Source organism: Natrix helvetica, assembly GCF_964273705.1.
Source record: "Natrix helvetica genome assembly, chromosome: Z".
NCBI classification, from domain to species: Eukaryota; Metazoa; Chordata; class Lepidosauria; order Squamata; family Natricidae; genus Natrix; species Natrix helvetica.
In genome coordinates, this window is record NC_138554.1 from 66,476,176 (window position 1) to 66,498,089 (window position 21,914).

General features: G+C 37.0%; 1 protein-coding gene across 1 annotated transcript in view; it reads right to left on the bottom strand.

Moving 5' to 3' along the window:
- Window positions 1–21,914, bottom strand: part of CUL1 (cullin 1) — a 93,184-nt gene that overhangs the window by 18,349 nt on the left and 52,921 nt on the right. Inside the window, exons 7-14 of the mRNA XM_081933717.1 lie at window positions 13,366–13,529; window positions 12,651–12,813; window positions 9,393–9,523; window positions 6,330–6,437; window positions 6,139–6,245; window positions 4,867–4,915; window positions 4,410–4,541; window positions 1,721–1,838 (exon numbers count right to left, since the gene is read on the bottom strand). Of these exons, the coding sequence (XP_081789843.1) occupies window positions 1,721–1,838; window positions 4,410–4,541; window positions 4,867–4,915; window positions 6,139–6,245; window positions 6,330–6,437; window positions 9,393–9,523; window positions 12,651–12,813; window positions 13,366–13,529 (972 nt within the window). The remainder of the gene's footprint in view (window positions 1–1,720; window positions 1,839–4,409; window positions 4,542–4,866; window positions 4,916–6,138; window positions 6,246–6,329; window positions 6,438–9,392; window positions 9,524–12,650; window positions 12,814–13,365; window positions 13,530–21,914) is intronic.

Consider the following 21,914-nt stretch of genomic DNA (forward strand, 5'->3'; position numbering starts at 1 on the left):
AAGTACTCAGTGCTCAGAGACATGACCAAGTTAAGGAATGCTGAAACCTGACCACATTTGAACAAGACACATGTTGAAATGACAAGACTGGGCCAAGAAATATTTGAAGACTGTTTTTTCAAGGTTTCATGGACTGATGACACAAGAGTGACTCTTGATGGATCAGATGGATGGGTCAGTGGCTAAATCAGTTAACAGGCACAGACCTCCACTTAAAACTCAAGAGCCAGCAAGGTGGAGGTGGGAAAGAGGTACGGACTGGTTTTATTAAAGATGACCTTTTCGGGTTCAAGATGGACTCAAAATCAACTCTCAAACCTACTGCCACTTTTTAGAAGACACTTTCTTCAAGCAATAGTAATCTTTCAAGATGACCATAATATTTATGCATCACATGCATTTAAGTATTCTACTGCGTGGCTAACCAGTAAAAGCCTTAAAGATGAAAGATAATGACATGTGCTACCTTCCCCACCTGACCTATTGATAATTTGTGGGCCCTTCTTAAATGGGAGATTTACAGTGATACCTCTCTGAAAGTGTCTGGGAGCCTGTGATTGGTGCAGCATAAAAAGTTGATCGTCAACAGATCAAGAAACTGACAGACTCCTTGAATGGAATGACTGTTATTGAAAAGAAGGGTGGCTATATTGGTCACTGATTTTTTTTTTTTGAAATGTCAAAAATGTTAGTTTGTAAATTTTGAGCTTTATTATTCTCCCTTTAACAGATGAAAATAAATGAGTAAGATGGGAAATTTGTCATTTAGTTACATAATACTTCTACACACAAATAGTTGCTGAATAATTATTTTTCTAACTTTTTATTTTATCTTGATACAAACAGTGTGTCATCTGGGTACAAATATTTTGTGCAATAATAGTTAAGTTTTACAATCATATTCATAATAATGATTGCCCAAAAATTGTGCACACATAGATATTCTCCTAGGAAAACCAAAACCTCACTTTTACTTCCTGAAATATTCAGGTTTGAGATTCATTAACATTTTGGATTGACAGAGCGCACTGTAGTTGTTCAATAATAAAATTAATCCTCAAAATTACAACTTGTCTAATAATTGTGCATACAGTGTATACAGTTCTAGGAACTGAGCCTGACAGGATAAACCCTTTTTGTTGGCATTTGCTGGATATCTGAGATTTCCTAACTAGAGGCCAGGTGTAAAACCATTTAGAATTAATAGACTTCTAAGTTAAAATTGTATCCTAAGTATCAGAACCGTTTTGCACATAAAAGTCCATGTTTGGATTCTAATCTCTTCCCACACCCTAACCTTATTTCTTTTTCTCAGCAGTATAATTACCGATAAGACAATTTCTAAAAATTGAAGTTGGCATCTCTTATAGTTCAAAGCAAATCACCTAAAGTTATATAAAGTATTGTCTTATAGAACAAAAATTTGCTGTAGTTTTTTATCCTTTTCACTGCTTGCAATATCAGCTGTTTCCTAAAACGCTTTTTAAACAAATTTTCTTTTCCCATGCCTACTTTGGTCCCTTCTTATTTTGTTTTTGGAGAAGCATCTTACTGATAGATAGAATCTTAAATCCATTTATATAATTTTCAATATTGGGTTGATTTGTAAGCAATAGAAAAAGATGACTTCCTTCATTAACATGCTATTCACTTTCATCAATCTATAAAAATGTATATTAATTTACAGGTTTGAAAACAAATAAATTTTAACTTTGCTTACAATCCAATGGCTCTGAATTGGATAGGTGCTTTTTGAACTGCTCATTCAGGTCTTTGCTTACACCTATATCTTGGAACATCCTTTGAAGTTTGGATGTGTACTCAAAGCCACAAGCTTGCTATAATGAATCACAGAACAATTATGAAGTTATACATTTTGAGATAAAGTAATGAAAAATCTGATCTATAAGTCTTCTAATACAATGTAAACACTTTAATAATAATAAAGTTATGCTAGAGATTTAATATGATCTAAATAAACAAATTGAATTTTTTATCAATTTAATTACTTTTAGCATCTGAGTGCAGAAAATTTTCAGCCTTGATCTGACCACCAAAAGTCAACATAAATTCATCGTTTAATTATTTCTATGGTATACACATTTTCTACCTGCAGCTTGCAATTCCTTATAAAATGGTCCATCTTAAATTATTATAATTATTGAATTATTTAATATATTTATGGAGAAATTACAACCAAAGCTCCATAAAAACAATTATTTTAATCACCTGTTCACTTGTGGTAATTTAAAAGCTCACCAAAAACAATAAATGTTTATCAACAACAAATGGTTGTTTGCTCTTTCATAGCATGTAAACATATGCACTCTTAAATTCTGTGTATGAGAGGCCAACACACATTTTGAAAATATAAAGTTCTGCTTAAGAGATTTTTGAGAACTAATGATAGTCTAAAAACTGATTTAAATAGATTAGTATTCATGTTCAATTTTCATGTTCCATTTATTCAGCTGTTCTGAATAAAAAATAAAACAAAGCAAAAACCTGGATGTGAACAAATAACTATTTTTGTAAAGTGCAAAACTATCTAGCTTTCAAACATAACATTAAAAATCTGAATGTATTAAGATAAAAAATTATTTAGCCTACCGTAGGAATACTTGAAAATAAATGTTTATTATGAACAATAATGAACAATTTTGAATCAATTTCTTGTATTAGGAGATAGATTAAACATGAAGAAAACTATTCTATATAGGTAATCCTTGAGTTACGAGATGGAGCCTGTCAATTACATTTGTAACCCGAGGATTCATTGGAATGAATCAAGTTAAATGAACGTGAAAATTCACTGCCTTTGCCCATGCCTTTGCTAATCAAATGTGCAGGTTCTTAAGTGCACAAGATATCTTAGGTTGGGGAAGAACATGGGGGGCCTAGGGTTTCCAATCACCAAGGCCACCCCAACCCACTGAGATATCTCATGATTCTCCCCCCCCCCACATCCTGCCTGAATGAGTCCACTTACCTTTTGAAGATCTCGATGAGCTGCCTCCTCTCCAGCCTTTCTGCCGTGATTTCACCTTGAGCAAAGGCTTGCTGAAGTCTAGAGGGTGATTGTGTCCCTCAAGACTCAAGCATCTTTGCAAGAAACCCTTGCTGCCAAAAACGGAGCCTCAACAAAAACGGAGCCCAGGAGGGGATGCGACAGCAGCTGTGCTTTTGGCGGCAAGGGTTTTTTGCAAAGATGATTGGAATATAGGGGGATTCAATGTCCCCCTAGGCTCCAATCGTCTTTGCAAAATGTCCTTGCTGCCAAAAATGGAGCCTGGGAGGGACGGGGCAGCGAACATGATAGGAGCCTTGTAGAAAGCCCTTGCCGCCAAAAACGGAGCCGTTGTTGTCTCCCTTCCAGGCTCCATTTTCAATGCAGCTCCGTTTTCAGCAGCAAGGGCTTTTTGCAAAGACGATAGGAGCCTAGAGAGAGATTGCATCCCCCTAGGCTCCGATCATCTTTGCCAAAAGCCCTTGCTGCCATAAACAAAGCCTGGGAGGGGGGTGCTGGTCCCTCCTGGGCTCCATTCTTATTAGCAAAGGCATTTTGCAAAGATGACTGGAGCCTACAGGGATGCAATCTCCCTGTAGGCTTTGGCAAGTCTTTGCAAAAAGCCTTTGCCAGAAAGAACAGAGCCCAAGAGGGATGAACCGGCCTCTCCCAGGCTCCATCCTTGCCAGCAAAGGCTTTTGCAAGGACAACCAGAGCCTACAGAGATGCAATCTTTCACCCCTGCAGGCTGTGGCAAGGAAATGGCAAATGAAGGGATGGCCTTAAAAACTGAAGCCTTCCCTCTATTTGCAAAGCCTTTTGCCACAGACCTCATCCAGCCTCAATCTGCAGAGAAAGGAAGCCTAAAATAGTATGAGATCATGCAAGATCAATAGCACAAGATCTCACGCTATTCATCTTGTTGACCTCGCATTTCTTTAGGCCTCTGTTCGCTGTGAAGCCACCGAACGCCTGAAGCAAGCAAAGGCTTGCTAAATCTTTGCAAAGGTGGGTCTCCAACAGACCCAGTGCCTGTGTAGACCTGGCGGAGGTAGGGGATAATAGGCATGGCGAATGTTTCAGTGCCTCTGTGGTCGTTCCTAAAGGTGAATGACTGCTGTAGTGCTGCAACTTTCACAATTTTTGGACAGTGTTTAAGAACTTGGGTGGGTGGGGTTATGTTGCAACCACAAATGCTCACTAAGTGAACTGTCGTATCTCGAGGATTACCTGTAATAAACAAAAGAAAATCATTTTAAATGTAATATTCATTTAGTTACCATATTTCTTTAGATGTTTTCAATCAATACCTACATGTTTATATAGTTTATGAGTATCATTGGTACATGAAGTTTTGGCAAATATAAGCAATAAAAGACACATAAACAAAAGAGAAACACACCTTCAATTTGGAAATCATACTTGCTTCAGCATCATCACTAGCACTGTTCTGGTGTACCAGCCTCTTTGCCAGCATTTTGGCATAGAATTTTTGAAATACATCTTTGTCCTCAATATATTTGAAGACCACCATCTAGAAGAAGCATGAATTTTTAGTATTTATTTTTAGAACAAGACCTTTACAGCCAACTTCATATTTTTCTCAGCAAAAGATAATTATTTTTATATATTTTGTTTTACATAAAAATAACTATATACTTTAAGTTACCATGTATTTTAAGTATGTTGTAAAAGCATACTTCCAGCTTGAAATAATTATCAAGTAAGAGTAATATGGATAATGTATAAGTATTACATATAAATAAGTGCTTTAATTATAGAAACAAGAAGGATTCAAGGCAAATCATGTTGAGTCCAGCTCCAATTATCATTGTATACATAATTATACGTAAACTTACCACTTGGTTAAGTGTGTCTTCAAGCTCCGCTTCCTCTGGATTCTTTGAGCTACAGTCAAAAGGATATTAAAATTGTTGTAATCCAGCAAGCCCATTATTTCAACTTCATATATATATATATATATATATGTATGTATGTATGTATGTATGTATGTATGTATGTATGTATGCATGCATGCATATGTATATATATGTATGTATGTATGTGCGTGTGTTTGTGTATATGTATATAGTGTCTTCAAATCCACTAGGTTTTTTTGTGATTAATCATATCTACTATAACAGCCATTTTGTAAATAAACAAGCCCTCCATTGCATTATTTTATAAGAGCAAATTTTTCCAGAATAAAATATGTGGTCACTAGCAAAATGTTTTCTTACTTTGATCTGCAACCAGAAAAAGTACATTGCACTCCTTTGATTCTTAATAAATTATGCTCAAACCAAAAAATATATAAGTATTCTAGTTTGCCAGTTTGAGGGAATGATTAAAGTGCTGGCTAGAAATCAGGAGACTGTGGATTCTAGTCTCTCCTTAAGAATGAAAGCTGGCTGAGTGACTTGGAACATGCTCTTTAGCCTAATTCAGCTCGTAGGCTTGGTGGTGTGGGGAAAACTGGCGAAGGAAGAAGTATTATGTATGTTTCATGTCCAGAGTTATTTGTAAAGTAATAAAGCAAGGATGAAAATTTAATAAACAAACAAATAAAACAATGTTCAATGGCTTTTGCCACAAGAGCAAATTACATTCCACCGATTTATCTATTTAATTGTTTTTCATTTAAAAAATAATTCCTGAATATAGATTTAGACAATAAGAACACTGTCACACTAAACATGGAAGTATAATACAACAAAATCCCTGGTTGAAGAAGCTTTCAGTTTTTGATAACTGAAAGCTAATAATCTTGCCACTAATCTAGGCAGGAATTCCTAGTTCTCAGTATTTGGTCTGTAGTGAAACATCCTATTTAATTTACTGCACGGAGAATCTCTAGCAAATTGGCAAGTAAACAAGGAAGAATGTAATGCAGAATGATGCAGGTTCTGTGCTACATAACATTTTACTAAAACAAGGACACTGAACTTAGCTAAAAAATATGCTGCTGGCAGGCAATGCAATGAAAATCTAGTCTCCGAAATTTTACAATAGCTGTAGCTTCCAGGGCAACTTTAAAAAAAAAACATAGGCAGTAATGTTTAAGTGAGATATCAGTGAAATGGGGAATAATCTAGGAAATCAGAGGATAAAACTTCCTCCAAAATATGTACCTTTTCTTTAGCAGAGAATCACAATAACGTGCCAACAACTCTGGAGATTTACTAGATGATTGTGCCATTTTTGTTACTGCATTATTATTTATGAAGCGACCACAAGCCTGTTAAATATATAAGTGAAATGTTCAGACATTTCCAAAATCAGTCACTTGCTAGTTATAGATACAGTACTTATTAAACATTACCTTGTCTAGAGCTGCAACAAAACCAGCATCATTGTTGAAAGCCGACATCACTAGTGCATTGTATTTCTTATGAACATCCAACACTGTTTGTACATACATTTTTGGATCCTAAAAATTAAAAATAAAGCAGTGATAAACTCTCCTAATTTCTTTTAACTGCATACTTTGGAGAAATCTTTTCATATTCATCTATTTAAATTGACTTGTAAAGAAAAGATTGTTTGCATTAACATTTTACATAGACATATAACTTCTAGTGAAACCAATACTAGTGTATTTCTTTTAACAAAAAGCTTCTGATTATAGTACCACCAAGGAACTATAATCTTAATGGATAATAACATATGCTCATTCCACAAAATCTTGCCCAGACATTTTATTATATCAAAACAAATTAAATCAGTCTGTCCATTTCTAATAACTCATTTCAGCAGTTCTTAAATTATGGTTTCAAATTCCTGAAATTCTTGGATTCTACAAAGTCAAATATTTAATAATTGTTATTATTATAAATATTAATTAAATATTAAAACTTTAATAAGTTTTAATTTCCAAAATAGTAATAGAGATAAATGTAATCCACATAAACCACTATGAGATCCTTAATCCCTTTTAATAATGTAAAGGGGTTCTGGGCCTGAAATGTTTGAGAATCACTGATTTATTACAAACACACAGAATAGGTATGTTTGAATATTTAAACAAGTTATAAGGAATCATGTAGGCCAACCTTCACCCATTGTATGAATCCAAATTCAGTCTGTCAGATGAATGTTTTTCTTGTTCATTAAGAGTAAAGGAAAGTCTATTGTCTCACTGGCATAACTGGTTCTGTTGTAAAACTGTATAATTAAGAAATCCCCCCTCCCCAATGATTTAATACTGTTGATATTTAATGACTGAGAAATTGTTAAAAAGGTATAAAGGAATTCAAATATATGCTGAAAATGTTATTATAAAAATGGCACTTTTTATAATCTCTGGTGGAATTTTTATTCATTTATTCAGCATTTATTATTTTTATAAATAACAAGGTGGCAAATACACTCCTTCCTTCTCCTATTTTCCCCACAAAAACAACCTTGTGAGGTGAGCTGGGCTGAGAGTGGCTGGTTCAAAGTCACCCACCTAGTCTGGTGCTTTACTCACTAGACCAAACTGGATCTCAACTGATTTGTGATAAAGCAAATAAATACTGACACCAGATTTTTATTTTAATCCAGAAAACTGTTTAAATGAATATAGTTTTCCTTTTGGGTCTAATGGAAAAGACCTTGAAAGAAAATTTGAGATTTTGTAATTATATAAGTTAATTATAGCAATAAATTTGTATGACCAGAGAGAGAAAGACATAAAATTCCCACAATGGAAGAATGGATGGTAAAAGTAATACAGTTGGTGGAGCTGACAGAACTGTCTTAATTAAAAAAAGATTTTGTTTCCAGTCGAAAAATCATTTCTGAACTTTGTGCTCAAAATGGGAAAAAAATGAAACCCACAAGCAAAGTTAATGGGGAAGCAAGCAGGGAAGGTTGCAAGTTGCTCAAGTAAATTTCCCGTATCCAGCAGCATCCACTCTATGTCTTGGTCTGCTTATACTATGCCAGACCACTGCATGTTCTCCTTCATTTGGTAGCAGCTACTGCAGGTCTGTATTTTTTTCTGCACCAGACCTTTGTAATCTTTTCCATCCCACAGTAGCCATCTGCTGTGCTCATGCTGCACAAGAACATTTTGCATTTTCCCTGCCTCACAGAGTCACCTGCAGACGGATTCTTATATATCTTACCCTGTATAACCTGCACTTCTGCCATGCACCTCACTAACAGTAATTGCAGGAATTATCATTTCTAAATGATATGGCCACGTAATATCGCACTTTATGACCATGTCACTTCTAAAGACAAATTCCAGTCTCAATTATTATCATTAACCAAGGATTACTTGTATGCAGTTACCTCAATTACAGCTATTAGAACTTGATTTGCAAATCCCTGATAATTTTTGCTACAATTTCTTCAATCTGTTTTGAACTTTTCTTAAAACATGTCTAGAAATAACACTAGTTCATTGTTAATTGCAATATTTTTCTTCCACTCTTACAATTATTGTATTTATTGCTATTATGGCTTGAAAAACTATTTCCAAGTGAAACATTATCTTCTTCAGAGTGTAAATTTAAAAGAAACATATATGTGCAATCTTTAAATATGGACTCCTCCTCCTTTTATTGCTGCCACAGCAATAGCTTCATTGTAGCCTGCATGGACCCATTTAGGAAATACCAACATTGGCAGATACTTCCATCATCAGAAAAAGCTGGCCTAAATTTGATATATTTGGCAAAGACCACGGACTAGAATTCTAGCTATGTACCTGTTTTCTAATATAAATGCTACGTTTATATCAATTTAAGATTTTCCATTTTTTCTTATTGAAGAAAACTACTTATTTATTCTATTATTTAATCTTCCAAGTGAAAAAAGAAAATAGTTTATTGCTAATGTAACATATGCTCTGGAAAAAAAATCAAGAATATACTTTTCAACTGAGACATGCAATAATTTTACATTTCATTCCCCAATTTTACATTTCATTCCCCTATTACAATTATTATTGTGGAGTTCTTAGTAATCTCTTATCTTGCTGTCTTCAGAGAGTATCAAGGACCCCATAATTGAATCCCGAGCTACAAATATTCTTTCCTATCAATAATTATTATTGTTCTGCTTCTATAAATGAATGTAGTTGAAAACTCCTTTCAAATTTTTGAAAGCAAAAAATTTGAGTCGCACAAAGAATTACTGAAATAATTTGAACATGCTTGATTAAATGTTTACATTAACAGATTTTCAAAGCAGAGCATTGATCATTTGATAGAAAAGAGACTATAAGTAGCAAGATGGTACAATAAATTTTGAATGAGGAATGATTCATTCTTGCCTGCTACATATACAGTCCTAAAACTTTGATATCATAATGTATATACATGCCTCTTTAGATGAAATCATGAGTTAATGAATATAATATGAATTTAAAACACATGGTCAATCTAATACTCACATTTAATGCAGCTTCTCCACATTTTTCAATGGCAGCTAAACCCTGATTGTGAATGTGAGTTTCCAAAAGTTTTTTCAGTTCTCCAAGGCCATCCTGAATTCGAGACACAAGATTATACATGCGTCCTAAATCTGGGAGAAAAAAAGGAAACAAGATTTATTTTAATTTGCATTAATATTTTATGTCACCATCTCAGTTATTAACCCAAGAATTAGAAAGATTAAGATATGAAAATATACTAAAATAATCAACTCTAAATTTAAAACAATGCATCTAGTCTCAGAGAGCAAAATGCCAGAGAGAACATCTTCATTTCAATATTAAACTTTATTTTATACAGTTTAACATAAAACTGACATAAAAATAAGAGATAATATAAAAATACAAAACTTATTTTTAAAAACTTGCAATTTGATGATAAAGCACTTGAGGAATAATAATAATAATCAGAACTAATAGTTTTCAAAAGAATGGAATGGAATGGAATAGAATAACAAAGTTGGAGGGGATCTTGGAGGTCTTCTAGTCCAACCCCCTGCTTAGGCAGGATACCAGGATACGCTTCAGACAAATGGTTATCCAATCTCTTCTTTAAAACTTCCAGTGTGGAAGCAATTACAATTTCTGGAGGCAAGTTGTTCCACTGATTAATTGTTCTGTCAGGAAATTTTTCCTTAGATCTAGGTTGATAGGTCTATAGTTTCCTGGAACTATTTCTTTTTTCTTTTTTGAAGACGGGAACCACATCAGCTCTTTTCCAGTCCTCTGGCAGTTCCCCGATGCTCCAGGATCTCTGAAAGATATAGTTCAGTGGTTCTGAGATCTCGTCTGTCAGTTCCTTCAAAACCCTGTGGTGTAATCCATCCGGTCCTGATGTTTTGAACTCGTCTAGGGTAGACAGATGCTCACTTACCATTTTCTTCCCTATTTCAACTTGTGTTCCTGATTTTTGTGGTGCTGTTTTGATAGGTTGGACTGTTTTATCCCTTTGTGTAAAGACAGATGCAAAAAATGAGTTAAATAGTTCTGCTTTCTCCCTGCTGTTTGTCACCTTCTTGCCACTTTCTCCCAGCAATGGACCAATTGTTTCCTTAACTTTTTCTTGTTTTTAACTTGTTGGAAGGAGCTTTTTTTGTTATTTTTTATTTTTGTGGCAAGCCTTTCTTCATTGTGAGCCTTAGCTTTCCACACTTCATCTTTACAGGCTCAGGCTATTTGCTGATATTCTGCCTTAGCTATGCCCCCCCTCTTTCCACTTTTTGTACTTATCTTTTTTGTCATTCAATTTGTCAGAGAGTTCTTTATGCAGCCATGCTGGTTTCTTTTGGGAGCTGTTATTTTTCTTCTTCATTGGTATTGTGCTAGACTGAGCTTTTGTAATCTCATTTTTCAAAATTTCCCAAGCTTCTTGAATTGTTTTCCCCTTGAGGATTCTCATCCATGGAATTCTTCCCAAGCTCTAGTTTATTGAAATTAGCTCTCTTAAAGTCCAAGACTCTAGTTTGACTTTGTTCTACTACTTGTCATTGCATAATGTTGACTGCCAATATTGCATGGTCACTTGCCCCCAGGGTTCCTGTGGCTTCAACACCTTCTATCATTTCCTCTCTGTTAGTGAGAATTAAGTCCAATATGCCAATCCCCTTGTTCCCTTCTCTACTTTTTGGGAAACAACGTTATCTGCTAGGTTCGTTAGGAACCTGTTGGATCTTCCACTTAGTGCAGAGTTTGTTTCCCAGTTGATGTCATGGTAGTTAAAATCCCCCATTACTATTGTGCTGTGCTTCCTACATACCTTAGTTAGCTGACTAGCAAAAAGTGCATCTACTTCCTCTGTTCGGTTGGGTGGCCTGTAGTATAGACCTATGGCAATGTCATTTCCCCCCCAACCTTTAATATTAACCCAAATGCATTCAAGATAGTTCTCATCATTGTTGTGCTCTATTTCGGTAGAGATGTAATTATTTATTATATATGGTGCAACTCTACCTCCTCTTTTATTTGGTCTATTTCTTTTAAATAATTTAAATCCTTCTAGCTGTATGTTCCATTTGTGGGTTTCATCCCACCAAGTTTCTGTAATGGCAACAATGTCATATCTGCCCTCATTTACTTGAATTTCTAATTCATCCTGTTTATTCCTCATACTCTGCCCATTGGTGTATAGACATTTGAGTCTATTTTGATTGACCGATAGTGTGGCATCTCCATAGAGTGGAATGGCCAAATTGGACACCTAATTTCTGCTTGGAGAGCAGAGATTAGAGATTCTAGATAGGTAATCTGTCTATGTAGACGTAATTTGTTTACAAAGGGGACAGTATCCAAATTTGAAAAGAGTACTGTGAAAGATAGGTGCAAAACAGCTATTACATGGAACTAAGCCAGTCATTTTGAAATAAAATAATATCACAATCTCAAGCGCACTAATCCAGAATGTATTATTGCTATTTTGGTTTATAGATATTCCACCTTAGTCCTTTTTGTCTCTCTGACTCCCCCCTTGTATCCAGCAGCTCCAATCACCAGTCTCAGAAAGGTTCAAATGAACCTTCAAATGAAATAGAGTTAAAGGGCCCATATCCTTTGTCTCTAATTGTCTCTTTGTGATTAATAGTCTCTTTGTGACTAATTGTAGAGCCTTACTTTTTTCACCATTGAATTTCATTTTGTTAGATAGCATCCGATGTTCAAGTTTGTCAAGATCCTTCTGTATCTTAAGCCTATCTTCTGGAGTGTTGGCTATTCCTGCTAGCTTGGTGTTGTCTGAAAATTTGATGAGTTTCCCATATATCCCCTATTTCAAATCATTGATGAAGATGTTGAAGAGAACTGGGCCTAAAACAGAGCCTTAGGGAATCCCATTGCATACTTCCATGTAGATGCAGTTCTATTGAGGACTACATGTTGAGTGTGGTTGGTCAGCCAGTTATGAATCCATCTGGTGGAGATGCTGTCTAACCCACATTTTTCTATTTTATCAAGTAGTAGGTTATGGTCTACTTTATCAAATGCCTTACTGAAAATCCAAGTAAATTGCATGACTTTAATTGCTGACAAATTAATGAAAATGTTCACTGAGAAACAAAAATACTTCCTTATTTGATATTACCCAACTGCAATCAGTTAACTCTTGGCAGATCAATGATAATGAGAAATTATTTCCATACCAAGAATGTAAATCATGTGGAAACAAGCTCAACCTTCATTTCATAATTTATCAAAAGTAACTGTCTATCAGTTAAACATGGAGCTCACCTTCATTTTTGTCAGCATCCAATAGGTTTTGAAATTCTGTATGAAAGATTTCTAAGTGTTTTTCAATTAGCACTTGTTCACATTTTCGTGCTAATTCATCTTGTGTGCTCTCATGCAGGTATACCTGAACCCTGCGCTGTTCCTCCAAAAGACGAGCCTCTGCCTATAAAATAAATACATGCTGTCTATATTCCGAAATAATTTAAAACATAGAAACATATACTATAAATACTTGAAGAGTAATTACGTCATAGCTCTGTAATTTTATTTCACTATTTTTATCCAGAAACAAATTATTAGGAAGGAAGTGAGGGAAGAATATTCAATTATTTAACCTCTTTATTTTAGCATTTTGTGATTTACACTTGTTTTTGAGATTTTAAAACTATGTTAAACATTTCAAGATTCCATGTTTATCTATTGTTCTTTTTCATCCTTGAAATAGCTGTAATATGTTTCAGAATGTTTTTCTTCTGTTTGCAGTAAAAAATTATTTCAGTTCCTTTATTTATGAATAAATATCTATATTGGATCTAAATCCCATAACTTTACTTAAACAAGGCAAAAAAAAACATACTGTATGTGTGTTTAACTTTGAAGCTAGTTCCTACTTGTAGTTTATTAACTACCAGGCAAAACAGGTGGCTTAAATTCCTACTTCAAATATAGTACCAATTATTTTTAGATCCAGGAAATTGCAATATAACCATAGTACCTTTTTCATGTATTCTGTAACTGGGTTTTGTTGCAAAAATTCAGTGCTCTCTCTTGTATAGAATCTTTCTGTGTCAGCAAGAAATTGAGATTCAAAAGACTCTTTATATACAGTCAATGTAGGCCCCTTAGCAAAAGTATCATCTTCATTCAGTCCCAGCTCCACTGAAAGCACACAAATTGTTTAAAAAAGTACAAAATTAATTTGAGAGTAAATTTACCTAAAAGCACAGATTTTATTAGCAGATATTATTTAAATGCACAATTGTGTATATGTATGTGTGTGTATGTATACACACACACACACACACAAAGTTAAATTTGAACCACTGCAGAGAAGGCTGCTAGAACAAAGAAATGTCTTTCTTCCTGAAAACAAAATAAAACTGTGGCTAATATTTCTCTTGTATATTTACTTTATAATAAGTTTCAGATATAATTTATTCTTGATCAAAGTGTTTTATCAAAGGAATCATTAGGATGAAATAAATTTCAAATACCTTTGACGTTTATTAAAATTTTACTTGTTATACAGGATCTAAATCTACATTAACAAAGAAAATATAACAGTAAACTATGAGAAGTGATACGAGTAAATTCAATCCTTTGAAAAACATCATGTGACCCTCACTACATAGTATAGTTTTCTACAAACTTTAGACCGAAGATAGGCAGTTCTCATCCTCAATTTTCATTCTCTCAATTACCGTGTCTCCCAGAAAATACGACAGGGTCTTATTTTCTTTTTACTTACAAAATGTGGCCTTGGGCTTATTATGGGGGAGGGCATATTGTTTTGGGGTTGCCGGATGGCTGCTCCTTTGCGAACTGGCTCCTGAAGAGCCGGCCACAGCCTCAGGGGTGAAGCAGCCATGAAGTGACTAAACTCACGAGCAACCGCCTGGCAAACCCCCTCTCCAGCCGGGCAGAGCGCCTTTCACTGACCTAGGGGGTATCCCTAAGGCGCCAAGCCACGTGGTGCTCTGCCCGCTCCCCAGCTCCTGTGGCTTGGCACATTAGGGACACCTCCTACATCAGTGCATGGAGCTCTGCCTGGCTGGAGAAGGGGGTTGCGCGAGCGCCTGTTCCGCCCCCAGCAGGCATGCCTCCTAGCCTCAACATGTCCGGGCCCAGCTCTCCCTGCAGCAGCTGCCTCTGCGCTCCGAGCATAACTTCTTCTATGATTCCAAACCTGGCTGCCGAGTCTTCCAGCAGCGGCCGCTCTAAGAGTGAGCTCTATGGTTGTGGGCTGGCTGCTGGAACTCTCTGTAAGAGAGTCTTCCAGACAGAGAGTCTTCCCACAAGACAGCAGCTAGCCCACAACCACAGAGCGCACTCCTAGAGCTGGAAGGCTCGACAGCTGAGTTTGGAACCGGAGAAGATGTTATGCTCGGAGCCCAGCGGCGGCGGCTGCTGCAGGGAGAGCTGGGCCCGGACTCTTCAGGAGCCAGTTCGCAAGGAGCAGCCACCAGGCAACTCCCCCCTCCGGCCAGGCAGAACACCAGTCCCCAACCTAGCGGTATTCCGAAGGCGGCAAGCAATGTGAGCGCCTTTCTCCCCCCAGCTCCTTCAGCTTGGTGCCTTCAGGATACTGCTATGTCGGTGAGCGGTGCTTTGCCTGGCTGGAGGGGGGGGTTGTCCAGGGGGTTTATTTTCAGGGGTGGGCTTATATTTTTGCCCATGTGAAAAATGTGGCAAGGCTTTAGTTTCAGGACAGGTCGTATTTTCGGGGAAACACGGTACTTACCAGATGTTATAGTCTGTGTAATTTTATGAAATCAAGAAGGCAGAAAAAACCCATGATTTTCCCCACTTGCTTAAAGAGAAGGAGAATCAGAAACTGCATACTTCAGTTCAAAAACTAGGTGTTTTGAACTGTCTGGTTTTAATTGATTCAGATAATTCAAGGTTTGTATTGGTCTAAACGTCTGTTTCTCATGGAAAACTTGAATAAAAAGCAAAGGAAGTGATTTTTTTCCCATATCTTCCTGCACAGATGGTTCACAAGCAGAAGTGAAAAAAAAGTGTACTTTAATGAAGTATTATTTCTGGTTATATCTCTGGTTATATCTAAAGCAACATAAACGTAATGGGTCCAAAATATTTTCTATAATATCTAGAAGGTCTGAGATGAAACATTAACTTGATTTTGATACAAAGGTGAATATTTTAGATGCACACTTTCATCTGAATCATTACATGTAAACTGACAGATAGACAATGAAAATGAATTTTCAGTGGCCTTATTTCTAGAAACATGGGGGGGGGGGGAATTATAGCCACAATTACCCAGTGGACTGATGTTACTCATGATTTATGAATAACCTGTTTGCAGATAATAGATTATGAAAGGACAATTATTCTAAAACATGATGAATATATGTATGTATGTATGTATGTATGTATGTATGTATGTATGCATGTATGTATGTTTTCATAGATTTTCACGGGTACAGGTATGCAGGGCTTGGCATATTCAGGTCTTTTCCCATGTAAGATTGAGAGTATCTTGGTGACGTTTCGACGAGGTCCCACTCGCCAACTTCAGGCTGGAGCCTTCGGCTTCGTGCTTGTGTGAGCAAAGTGTGATCGGAGCTGCCGTCTTTCTACAAATATTGGTGTGTGTGTGTGGAGTGCTGGCTTTGTTGCTGTAAGTGGATTGGTTGGCTGTGTTGTTAACATCTTGATTAGTTGATGGGAGTTGATGTTTGCAGATTAGTCGGCTGTTTCGTAATATCCTGTGTGGCTGAAATACTAGCCATGTGCCCATTAGTCTATTGTGTTGTAATGACCTGGGTAATGGGCTGTGTGATGACATCCTGAGCTCTAGTGTAGTGATATCCTGAGTCCTGTGCTGCAATATCCTGGGAGGTTGGCTGTGTTGTAACATCCTGAGCCTTTGCGTTGTAACCTCCTGAGTTCTGTGATGTAATGTCCTGAGTAGATGGCTGTGATGTAACATCCCGGGCTTTGGTTTGGCTCCGAGTTTGCGGTCTGGCCATGTGTTCATGGCGTGCATCAGTTTGCTTTGTGTGTGGGTCGGACTCCATCAACTAATCAAGATGTTAACAACACAGCCAACCAATCCGCTTACAGCAACAAAGCCAACACTCCACACCCCCCCCCCCAATATTTATAGAAAGATGGCAGCTCCGATCACGCTTTGCTCGCACAAGCACGAAGCCAAAGGCACCAGCCTGAAGATGGCAAGTGGGACCTCGTTGAAACGTCGCCAAGATACTCCCAATCTTACACGGGCGAAGAGCCAAATACGCCAAGACCTGCATACAAACATACACACACATATATATAGGGTGTGGGGTGCTGGCTTTGCTGCTGTAAGTCGGTTGATTGGCTGTATAGTTGCATCTTGATTGGTAGATGGAGTTGATGTTTTCAGATTGGTCGGCTGTTTTGTATCATCCTGTGTGGCTGAGGTGCTGGCTGTGTCTCCGTTGTTCTTTTGTGTTGTAACGACCTGGGCGGTGGGTGGAGCTTGTTTGTTGACTAGGGCTAGTTTCCAAATGTCTGGTAGGTGGGAAGTATCATCATGTTTATTCATGTTGTGGGGGTGTTTTTCTATTTCGATGGCTTCCATAATTATTCTCTTGTTGAAGTGTTCAGTTTTGGAGATTAATTTGGTTCCTTCAAAATCAATTTAATGTTCTGTTGCTTTAAGGTGCTGGAAAAGGGAGGAAGGTGTTTTTTTTTTCTGACTGCGTTCTTGTGTTCTGCGATGCGTGCATTTATTCTCCTGTTAGTTTGTCCAATGTATATGCCAGGGCAGATTTTGCATGGTATTTCGTAGACTCCTTGGTTTTCTAGCTGGATATTGTCTTTGGGGTTTCTTAAGATGTTGGCTATTTTTTGGTCAGTGCTGAAGGCTGTCTTGATATTGTGCTTGTGGAGAATTTTGCTGATTTTATCCGTGGTGCCTTTGATGTAAGGGAGGAGGGCAATGCCGTTGTCCTGTCCTGTTCTACGAAACACCATGCAAAATCTGCCCTGCCATATACATTGGACAAACTAACAGGAGAATAAATGCACGCATCCGCAGTCAAAAAAAAAAGTCCCTTTTTCAGCACCTTAAATCAACAGGACATGAAATTGATTTTGAAGGAATCAAATTAATCTCCAAAACTGAACACTTCAAGAGAATAATTATGGAAGCCCTCGAAATAGAAAAACACCCCCACAACATGAATAAAGGTGACGATACCTCCCACCTACCAGACATCTGGAAACCAGCCCTAGTCAACAAACAAGCCCCACCCACTGCCTAGGTTGCTACAACACAAAAGAACAATGGACACACAGCCAGCACCTCAGTTACACAGGATGATATGAAACAGCCGACCAATACAAACATTAACTTCATCTACTAATCAGGATACAACTACACAGCCAATCAATCCACTTACAGCAACAAAACTAGCACCCCCCACCCCCCTACCAAGATTTATAGAGAGACAGCAGCTCCGACCATGCTTTACTCGCATAAGCACGAAGCCGAAAACACCAGCCTGAAGATGGCGAGTGGGACCTCGCTGAAACGTTGCCAAGACAATCTCAATCTTACACAGGAAAAGACCCGAATACAAGACCAGCATACCTACACCCGTGAAAATCTACGAATGTATATATATGTATGCCTAAGAATTTTTGCATTTTTTTTCTTTGTTTATTGTTTTACTAAATATTTATTTATCTTATTAAATATAGGGTGGGGGAACCTTTGTAGTAAAACAAACAGGGCTTTTTTCTTTTTCCAGCATTTTTTTTTGTTTACCTCTGAATACAGAAATGAACAAGTTTTATGACCCAGTTGCTATTAAGAAGGTTGTTATTGGGACTTCCAGGGTCAGCAATAACGTACTAAAAATATCTCTGCTTTCACAAAGCTGATGACTATAGCAGAAAGAGGAGTCCATGAAAGGATTGGCTACTCAAAACACATTCTGGATTAAGGACAAGGCAAGGATTATTACTAAGTAGCAATCACCAGCAGGTTTGAGAGTTCTCAGAGCTGTGGGGAAGAGAATCATTTTGTTTAAGACAGGATGTCAAGGCTCTGACTAAAGAACTCAAGCAAATCAAAACTCTTGAAACTTGGCTCCTTCTCAAATTCCATTGAAGCTGTGCACAAAGTGATATTCTCATTAAAGAGGACCTTTGAGAAGGAGCCAAGTCTCAGAGTTCTGATTTGCTTGAGTTCATTAGTCAGAGCCTTGACACAGGGTTTAGCACCTTCAAATTGGACATTGGGTTCATCTACTTCCTCTCTTAAACACTTTAGGAAACTGTTAATATTGACATTCTAAATGTTAAGAACCTTCTGAACCTTTCTCAAACTTTAATTAAGTTTGAGGAAATCTTCTAACCCTGGATGAAAAAGTCTTAAAGCCCTAATTTTTGGAAAACAGAAAAAAATGGTCTTAGATGTTAATTTTAGTTAAGGAATAAGAAAAAACAAGAAAGTTAAGAAACAAGATGGACATAAAAGAATGAAAATAACCCTGTGGGGTGTTTAAAGTACTTTGCTCACATGATCATGGGGATGCTATAGAGGTCATAAGTGCGAAAAATAGTGATGTCAATTTTTTAAGTGCCATTGTAAATTTGAACGGTCACTAAATGAACTGTTTTAAGTTGAGGACTATCTATACTATTTGACTACAGAAGAAAGTAAGGATGTATTTCTTATGAACATCCAACACAATTTGTACATACATTTTTGGTTTCCTAAAAATTAAAAAGAAAGCAGTGATAAATTCTCCTAACTAATACTATCTGAGGATACAGAAGAATAACACATTTTACTGAATAAAGCAAAGACTGAAGCTGATTTAAATGTGGATTTGGATTCTTTAAGAAGTGATATGGAAAAAGATGATGTAGATCTGAAACCGGATTTAAAATACCAAAATATAAGGGTGATATGGAAAAAGATGCTATAAATGAAACCAGTAAATGTCTTAATTAAAGAATACATACAAATAATAAATCAGTTGAGTGACTTGGGAAGTTTTATTGTTTGGATTTATAAAAGATATATGTGCAACTAATGCATTTCTTATATATTCCAAATCCCTTTACATAGAAACAAGAAGGGACTGTAAGAAGGGACTGTGATGGTTAATGGGGAGATGACAAAGAACTTTAATATAAGGAAAGGCACAAGACACAGATGTCCCTTGTCCCCCTTACTATTTGTATTAACTTTGAAAGTGTTAAACAGAAATATTAGACAAGACTCAGAAATAAAAGATATGGAAATTAAAAAAGAAAAATATAAATTACAGGCAGATGACCTGGTATTTATTCTAGAAGTACCGCAAGAAATGGGACCCAAACTAATAAAAATGATAGAATATGGAGAAGTTGCACGTTTGAAAATAAATAAAGAAAAAACCAAGATATTAGTTAAAATGTTATAGACAAGAAAAAAGAAAGAAAAAAAGAATTGATGAAGAAAACAGACATTCAGTTAAAAAAGTAAAATACTTAGGAATTCAATTAAAAACAAGATGTGCAACCATCAAAGAATATAATTATACTAAATTGTTGCAACAAATCAAACTAGATTTGGAAAAATTGAAAAACTTGAAATTGTTGATTATTGTAGCTATTGAAGAATAGCTACAATAACAATGAATATCTTGCCAAGATTATTATTTTTGTTCCAAACAATTCCAATAAAGTTAGAAAAATTTTTTTTTTGAGGAGCTAAATAAAATGATGTTAAATATATTTGGCAAGGGAAAAGAGCAAGAATAAGATTGAAAATGCTACAAGACTCTAAAAACAAAGCGTTTTTGGGGTTGCCAGACTGAAAGCTATACTACAAGGCCCTGCACTTACATGGTGGAAGAATGGATAAATCTGAGGCATAACAGACTATTAATTTTGGAGGGGCATGATCTTCAACTGGGGTGGCACACCTTTCTCTGGTATGGTAAAAATAAAATACATAGATATTTTCAAAGATATTATGTTAGAAATCCTTTGCTGTTGGTATGGGGAAAAATCAATGAAAAATATTATATGAAAATACCAGTCTGGCTCTTCATAATGGAGGCACTGATATATCCGAATGTGGCTAATGTGGGAAAAAGTATACGATATAAAGACATTTTGAATGAAAAGGGGCAACTTAAATCTAAGCAAGAGTTGAACAATCAAGGGATTGCTTTAGCAAGGTGGCCGCACGTGCAAATACAATCAAGATAGGAGAAAGATGAAAAAATGTATGGTTTCTATAAAGATATAACAGAATTAGATCAGATACTACTAGAGGCAGATGAAAAAACTAAGAAAGAAAACATATAGCTATTTATTGAGCATTAAAATGGAAGAACAGCAAGTGAAAGAAACAATGATAGTATGGGCCAAAAACTTTGGTTATATTATAGTTAGATAAATGGCAGAAATTGTGAGAGTGAAATTATAAACTAACAATATCAATTGCCTATAAGGAAAATCTATATAAAATGTTTCATAGGTGGCACTTACCACCAGCAAGACTAGCAAAGATGTTTGAAAACATGTCCCGCAAATGTTGGAAATGACCATTATCTTACCTGAAGGGTCATTTTCAGGGCGCTGCGAAGGAGAGTCCAAGCAAGGGTTAAATACAGCCAATCTGCCCAGAACTGAATTGAAACTTTAAACCACGCCTCTGGTGCTGATTATCTTCAGATTTTTTCAATGAAGACGTGGAACTGTTGCACGCTGAAAAGTCCAACAATGGAAATAAGTCCAACAAGGAAACAAAGCAACTGGAACCGTAAATGTTTAAACTGCCACCAGCGGAACCAGAGCCCAGGATAGGGTGGACTCTCCTTCGCAGCGCCCTGAAAACAACCCTTCAGGTAAGACAATGGTCATTTTCCAGGGCGCTGCTCTGGAGAGTCCAAGCAAGGGACATGCCCAAGCTAATTGTCACTAGGGTGGGAAGCAGCAGCATTCAGGGTCTCATCGCTGTTGTGAATGCCTTGAAGAACTCGCCTCCCGAATGCCCCTTCCGCTGACGCAAAGCTGTCCAACTTATAATTTCGGACAAACGGAGACAACGAAGTCCAAATAGCCGCCTTGCAAATTTCTTCAATCGGTGCCTGGGTCGCCCAGGCACCGATTGGTGGCGACGCTTCTAGTCGAGTGTGCTGTTATGTGGTGAGGCACAGATTTGGACTGTAGGACATGGGCAAGGACGATGCAGGCCCTAAGCCACCCGCCGATCGTAGAGGAGGACACCTTCCTGCCCTGGGATGCCGTCTGGAATGATATGAAGAGTGATTCAGAGCGTTGAAACCCCACCGTGCGCTTGATGTACCTGCGAAGCGTCCTGCGCACAGCCAGTAAATGCCAACGTTTCTCCCTTGGGTGTCTAGGATGCGGACAAAAGTCCGGAAGAACTACCTCCTGTGCTCGATGGAACCAGGAATTAATCTTGGGGATGAACGCCGGGCCCAGTCTGAGAACCACCCTGTCTTGTCGTATCAAGCATAAGTCCTCTCTGATGGACAGGGCAGCCAGCTCCGAAATGCATCG